At 37.3% G+C, this 7,748-nt stretch overlaps 1 protein-coding gene across 1 annotated transcript; it reads left to right on the top strand.

Moving 5' to 3' along the window:
• Positions 1–1,049: 1,049 nt before the first annotated feature.
• On the top strand, positions 1,050–6,080 carry LOC122355224 (5-hydroxytryptamine receptor 7). The gene is made up of 2 exons (XM_043253276.1): positions 1,050–1,720; positions 2,570–6,080. Exons 1-2 carry the CDS (start codon positions 1,194–1,196, stop codon positions 3,321–3,323), a joined length of 1,281 nt encoding a protein of 426 aa, XP_043109211.1. The 5' UTR covers positions 1,050–1,193; the 3' UTR covers positions 3,324–6,080.
• The last annotated feature ends 1,668 nt before the right edge of the window (positions 6,081–7,748 follow it).

Here is a 7,748-nt window from a genome sequence, read left to right as displayed (position 1 = left end):
CCTCTCTTTTTCTTACCTGTCCTCTCTGTCCCTCGCTGTCCAATGTTTTTTATTTTACTCCTCTTGAATAATACATGTCCTTACCTCTTTATTTCTCTCCTGCAGGGTTTTTGGTACTGCCATTCTCCCTCGTCGTGAGAGCTGAGGTCATTTTGTACAGGCAGAAGACACTATCAGGTGTTAATGATAACTGGAAGCTAAATACTGTTCCTATGCCTCAGTGCTCTTGCAATTTTTAGTCTTATTCACAAATACCCATGTATTATTCACGAATACTATAGCTTTCTATGCAAATCTAAATAATTATCTCAACTTATTCTGCATCATACAATGCTACGCGCACTTCACAGGTTTCTTTTTTACCTTGAAAAAAGTATTCAAAATTGTAACAACATCTTATTGTAACCATAATACATTTTGCTTAATTTTATGAGTTTTATAAGACTGGAAGATGTTATTTTAACTAGTAGCGTTAAAATTTTTCACCTTTAGTGGTTTACATTTTTTATAGGTCTCAAACTCAATTCCTGAAGGACCACAGCTCTGCAGAATTTAGCTCCAAGTCACACATGCTTAAAAAGTTTCTAGTGACATTGAAGACCTTGATTAGCTGCATCAGGTGTGTTTGATTAGGGCTGGAGCTAAACTGTGCAGAGCTCAGTGCGGAACTCCAGAAATGGAGTTTGAGACCATTGGTTTATGGTCCATTATCTCAATCTTTATGGGAGTATGGATACTAAGCTACTATTGTCAAATAATTAGTAATTGTAATTCTAATTTAGGCCATGAGATGGTAGTAAAGACCCTTTTAAGCAAAAAAAAAAAAAGTGTTTACGCTTGTCCAACATTCTAATGTAATGTATTGTGATGTATTACCTATAGCTAACTCTTTTTTTCTCTTACACACACGATATTGTCGTGTTTGACGTCTCATTACTACACTCTGTCAAAATACTGCACACCCACTCGTTTTTTTAAAGAGCCACGCCCATAAACATCTAACGTCATTACGCACATTCCAGACGCCAATAAAATAAATGCAGGGAAGAGCGCGCGGTTCGTTCTGTGAGCTCTAACTTGACTCCTTGAATGGCTCTTCGCGTGTAGACGGAATGTTCTTTCTTTTATCACAGATAGTGTGTAGTTATTACGTCTATAAAGTATTTAACTGGGACTTGGATACGTGATGGATAATGAGGGCAATATCTTTTCAGAACCAAGGACAGCTCTCAACAGCCAACATGATTTCAACGCTGACGAAGGATCGCTTGCAGGCACTCATGACTAGTTTGACATCTGAGGTGATGGACGTGCGCTTTCTCAACAAGATGCACGACACCACTACAACTTCGCCGACGCCAAGTTTCACGGATAACGAGACCAGATGCGGAGAGCCCATTCTGAGTTACGGACATGTTGAGAAAGTGCTCATCGGAGGGGTTTTGACCTTGCTTACTTTTTTAACGGTTTGCGGGAATTTGTTGGTGGTCATCTCGGTGTGTTTTGTGAAGAAACTGAAACAGCCTTCTAATTACTTAATCGTTTCCCTGGCCGTCGCAGACCTGTCGGTTGCGTTGGTCGTAATGCCGTTCGTCAGCATCACTGATCTCATAGGAGGACAGTGGATCTTTGGTCGTGTTTTTTGTAATGTTTTTATCGCAATGGACGTGATGTGCTGCACCGCTTCAATAATGACCCTATGTGTTATTAGCATAGACAGGTAGGTCTCCCAGATTAGATGCAAGCGATATTTGGTTAAAATGATCAATGGTAGATTACTGTATTCAGTTGAAATGTTTCATTTAGTCTAATTTGGATGTGTGAAGGAGAGCGGGGTAAGTTGTCACATTTTTATTCCATTTAAAATTTCTCAGGGTAATTTGATTAAAAAAAAATTCTTTAGATTTTTCAAATAAGATACTGAACATTTTCTCAATTAGACCAGAAAAATACAGGTCAAAATATCAAATCATGAATAAACCATTAATCAGACCATTAGTCCATATACACATACATACATACAGAGAGAGAGAGAGAAACCGTTTTTTTCTTTAATTCAAATAAAAAAAATATCACTCAATTTAAAAATATTAAGTTATTTTCAAGCTTTTAAACTGAATTTTATGGGTTAAATAGGGCAGATATATATCTTTAATTAAAGGTTACCACAATGTTTTGAAGTGTATGTAACAATTGCATTTCAAATTTCCCTTTTTGTGTCTGTTTAACTATTGTCTAAATGTATGTCAGTGTGATTTTACTATAATCATGTTTTAAATATATAAATAATAGATTTATGGGCAATAAAAATAAGTAAATAAAAAACACTGTTGGACAAAACTTGTCGGACTGAAAAGCTTACTGCGATATATATGTATTTAATAGCTATTTATTTATTATGACAGAGCCCTGGTCTCTTTTCAAGGAGATATTTCAAGCTTAGATTGTACAATTCCAAAGTCACTACCAGAGTGCCCACATTTATGCGTTCTTTGACAGTGATTCACTTTAACAGTCCTTTTTTTTTTTTCTTCTTTCATTTTTCCCATTCTCCACTCCATTTTCTCAGGTACCTGGGCATCACTAAGCCTTTGACGTATCCCGTGAGACAGAGTGGAAAGTGCATGGCCAAAATAGTGTTGTCTGTATGGCTTCTCTCTGCCTCCATCACCCTACCCCCACTGTTTGGATGGGCTCAGAATGTCAACGATGACAATGTGTGTCTGATCAGCCAGGATCTGGGCTACACTATCTACTCCACCGCCGTGGCCTTCTACATTCCCATGTCCGTGATGCTCATTATGTATTACCGGATATACAGAGTGGCAAAGGTGAGTGCTGCCAAACACACAATCGCTGGTTTTCCCAAAGCCGAAGACGAGGAGAGCGTGACCTGCGTGGCTGCGGTCCTAAAGCTGCAGAGGGAGGTGGAGGAGTGCGTGAGCTTTTCTCGCCTTCTCAGAAATGACCGCAAAAATATCTCCATCTTCAAAAGAGAGCAGAAGGCAGCGGCCACCCTCGGGATTGTTGTGGGGGCTTTCGCCGTATGCTGGCTGCCCTTCTTCCTGCTTTCTACGGCTCGGCCGTTCATCTGTGGAGTGCAGTGTAGCTGCGTGCCTTTGTGGGTGGAGAGGACACTGCTTTGGCTGGGCTATGCCAACTCGCTCATCAACCCCTTCATTTATGCGTTCTTCAACAGAGACCTCAGGACCACCTACCATAACCTCATCCGCTGCCGCTATCGGAACATCAACCGCAAGCTTTCGGCGGCCAGCATGCACGAGGCTTTGAAACTAGCCGAGAGACCTGACCTGGTGCTGTAGGCTGTCTGTACCCTTCATGTCTCTCTAGGGACTGATGCAGTCACATGGAGGCCGAGACGTTTTTGATGAATTCCTTATTGCTCTCGCAGAGGAGTCTTTCAGTCACTTCAATTAAGTCAAATTGCAGTGACTTTAATTAAGTGAAATTGGAACGATTGTGAAGCTTCATGAAATGTTTTATAAAGTGCTTTATAAATTAGATCTTATCGCTGTAAAACGTGCTTGATGAAGGAGCAAGATAGTAATCGATATCAAAGTGCGATGAATACAGAGTATCACGGTATTCTTTGTTGTTTATTTCTGTGCTTGTAATATATGTGACCACAAAACCAGTCAATTTTACATGAGCTGAAAGCTAATTGAATAAGCTTTCCACTGATTTATTAGGACAATATTTGTCTGAGATACAACTATCAAAAGTCTGAGGGTGCAAAAAATTGTTCAGATTAAGTCCTTAACAAACCATATTACTAATCAAAAGTTAAGTCTTAATGTATTAATGGTAGGATATAAAAATGTATCTCCATGCAACATGATCTTTACTTAAATATACTTTAATATGAAAAATCAATCATTTTGACCCATACAATGCATTGTTGGATATTATTACAAATATACACCCATGCTACTCATGATTGGTTTTGTGGTCTGGGGTCACATCTATGTTATACTTCCTAAGAACCACAAACCCATGACTGCATGGAAGAAACATTTTTTTAGTCGTGTATGAATTTCCTTAGTAAGTCTCAAAGTCATATTGGACCCCACTGACATAAACCCATATATACATGAATACAAATATCTAAATTTGACAGGTTTTCAACAATAAGAGTGTGAGAAAATAATGCCGAACTTTTTTGGGGTGAACATTCTTTTTAAGTATCTAAGTACCTACTAGAATAAACTATTCAGTTTATGATCAATCATAAAGATTTTTTCATTCCACTGTGTTGCAGTCCCGTCCCTTCCGCCTCCAAATCACCATCAGTGATTGCCACTAACAACGTGACAGCAAGCTGAGACTGTCACACCAATAAGTGTATTAATAGAAGCAAGGCATTTATTGTCTTCTAGCTGTGAGAAAGACAGGGGTGGGCAGGTGCCTTTAATTTCTGTCAGCATGCTTGGCCAACAGATGGTAAACAATACATCAACATGAACTTAGTGGCCCTGTGAATTCAGTGCACTTCGATACAAAACATCTATGTATGATTAATATTGTAAGAAAAAAGTGCTGAACATAAATGATGAGTTGAGATTAAAATAGGTGGTTAAAAGTCATGTGGTAACAATTTATTAGATAAATATTAGATTCGGGACAACTGAGAAATCATAGCAGACCGCTGTAATTGTCGGTTAAGCTTTGTATAATAAAAATGAGATGAAGAACTATTAAAATTAAATAAAACATTATAATTAATTGTAGAAATATTTCAAAACATATAAAGGTAAATGCAGTGTAAATCCAAAGGAGCACTGATGTCAACACTGTGTTTCATGGCCAATAAGAAAAAATATATAATATGATAAATATATAATATGATAAACATATCATATAAAAATATAATAGGTGAAAAGGTAAGCAGGTGAGCAAGAGTTGACAGCTAATCAAAAATAAAATAAATTAACATGGACAAATAAATAAAAACTTGAATATTTACCATTATTATTTATTATTTATATTTACTGTCCCTATGCATTCTTAATAATAATAATAATAATAATAATAATAATAATAATAAGCCTGAAAGAGAAAAGAAGGAAATATGTCAGTAAGATGCTGGCTGGGGACAACAAAAACCTGCTGAGGTCAATTAATTAAATCTAATTAATAAAAAAATAGTTTGTGCTTTAGCATCTGGACATTTGGACTCCACATTAATCCACATTATGCTTTTTATTATTGGACTTATACTCATTGTATAAGGATTTGAAAGTAATGCTTTAAATGTATCCATGGTGAGGACACTGTCCTTTGTTCTATACAGAAAGAAAAAATGAACGGGGATGTTAGGAGTTATTAGCTATCTAGGCCACATTGCAAAATCAAAGAAAAGCTTTTCCAAGTGTTTCAGAGAATTTATACAGGTCAAGAGGTTTTGTTCTCATGTTACACCTGAACTGAACATGAACGACTGTTCAGTAAATTGTACCTCTTTCTGAATGCTGCGACATGCTGCCCTGCTGAGTCTTTCAGTCTTGTTTTTCTACCACAGCATGAGGGCTGGTTCCTGTCCATTACCCAGGGGGCTATTTGGAATCAATGTACCTTCAAATATATTCAGATTTAAAGTTTCAATGCAACATCGGTGTACTTTATTCACAGAGGACATTTGTCAGTTTAATATTGTAAATTGTGAGGTTAGAGACTGTAGCCCTGTAGTTTAACGTATAGCAGAATTTTAGAATGTTAACTTTAGCTTTGATATGGTTTATACTGATGCCATTGTTTTTCATGCTCTCCATGCAGTCCAGCAGAATAATCTAAATATCTGAATAATAACTGTGTTTGCAAGGCGGCACTGTCTTGATATTTGTTATAGATTTACGTTAGGGTTTGTTCCTTTTTTTACTGTGATGTTCATAAAAGTTTAGTCAATTCAAACTCTAACTGCCAGCAATTGGAAAACTGTTGTATTTAACGCTTTTAACAAGTTTGCTGTCTTGCAAGCACTGGTATTTGCTTTCGGAAATGCAATATGCAGTTTAAGTGAACATTAAATGTATGTTTTTTGACACAGTAAAGACGATGTATTACATATATTTTGTGGTGAAGCGTATATTATCACACATATAATTAGTAATGAGTGCAATCAACAAAGATATACTTACTAATTACTGTTTTATTGCAGGCCGTATGCATTTTGAATATTTTAATCAAATCATCCAATACACCTCCTTTTAAATTTGCCTAACTGCAGACAAATAAATAAATATTTCAGAAATGTATTCGAGTACATGAGTGCAGGGAAATTTCAAGGTGAATCTATTGCCACCAGTTTCAGAAGCACCGGCGCACATATCAGTTCAATCAGAGAGACACGTCCTTCAACCCGCACCATTTACAGAGGATGAAAGAAAGAGTGATGTTTTCCAGCCTGGAAAGATACTACAGATACAAATCTTCCGTATGGCCATCAAGCTCTGGATGCTACATTCTTTATTCTTTACATCCTCAAACAGAGATCTTCCATACACAAACATTTATCCACCCATAGTATTTGCTTCTTTTCGGTGTGTTTTATAACACGTATCGCGTAAGCGCTCTTTTGATGTCTTGCAATACTAGTGTAATGACGCTAATTCCACCTGGCAGCACTATAATTGCAATCTAAACTTACAAAAAAAAAAATGTAAGAATGACCCTGTCAGTGTTTGGACCCCCTGTCTGCTGTTTTTCAGTACACCACGGGCCCCGAGCAGATTCCACACAATAGGCCACTCCATGCGAACATGATTTCCACCGCTACCTCTGAAACAAAGAAGTCTCAAGACTAATAAATCACACAGTCCTGAAGGACAGTCCAAACGCACTGAAAGCGAGAGAGAGGGGGATATTATTAGCCCAACATCATCGGGGCTCTGGCACACAAACGGGAAGTGCAGGCTAACAAGAAATTCTCATTAAACATCCTTTGTATCCCATTTTGGCCGTTAAAAAAAAATGTCAAGTTATGGAGCCTGACATTGAGGCTTTATTTTCAGCTTTCTTGATGAGAAGCTCTAATTGACCAGCTGTCCTGGTGGTCAAAGCGTTGCCCTTTGATACAATCAGACTACATCATTAACAGAACTTCACAATCGGTGAGGAATAACACCTTTGAGATTTCCAAGACTGCAGGTAACATTACTAACAAGAAGTCCAGGGATTAATGGATGACAGCAATTAAGAACAGGTATATAGGAGAGAGTACAACCTCTATAAATGCTGATTGATTTGTTCAACTGTTTTATCTCTTTAAATTACTGGCCACTGTGAACTTTATAAATGTTCCCAATGGGAAGGAATAGGATTGTCACAGGATCTGGAAACGAGCTGTAGGAAATAAAGTCGTGAGGTTTAATTGCGTCCAGCAATGACTTTGAACAGAGACACCATCAATATTCTGTCCATGCTCTCGGCTGATAATAACATAAAAATGCATTATTTTTATATTGCAATGCGGACATGACTTTGATTTAACTAAATAAAAATATGTCATTGAGGAACATTGCATAAACCACAGTGTGCTCATAAATCCAGAGAGGTCCAAAAAGAAAGACAAGAAAGTTTTTACACAAATTGCTAGTTAAAAAAACCAAAAACTTGAGCATTTTCTCTTTTGTGACCTCGGACGTTTAGAACACACTGTGTGTTATTTTAGTTTAAAGAAAGAAATTGCTAATGCTTACCAACTAGGCTTTCACGATGCAGATGGAAGGTGA

The sequence above is a fragment of the Puntigrus tetrazona genome, chromosome 12 (assembly GCF_018831695.1).
Source record: "Puntigrus tetrazona isolate hp1 chromosome 12, ASM1883169v1, whole genome shotgun sequence".
Taxonomy (NCBI): domain Eukaryota; kingdom Metazoa; phylum Chordata; class Actinopteri; order Cypriniformes; family Cyprinidae; genus Puntigrus; species Puntigrus tetrazona.
Note: the sequence above shows the minus strand (reverse complement) of the source record. Positions and strands in the feature narration are given on the sequence as shown.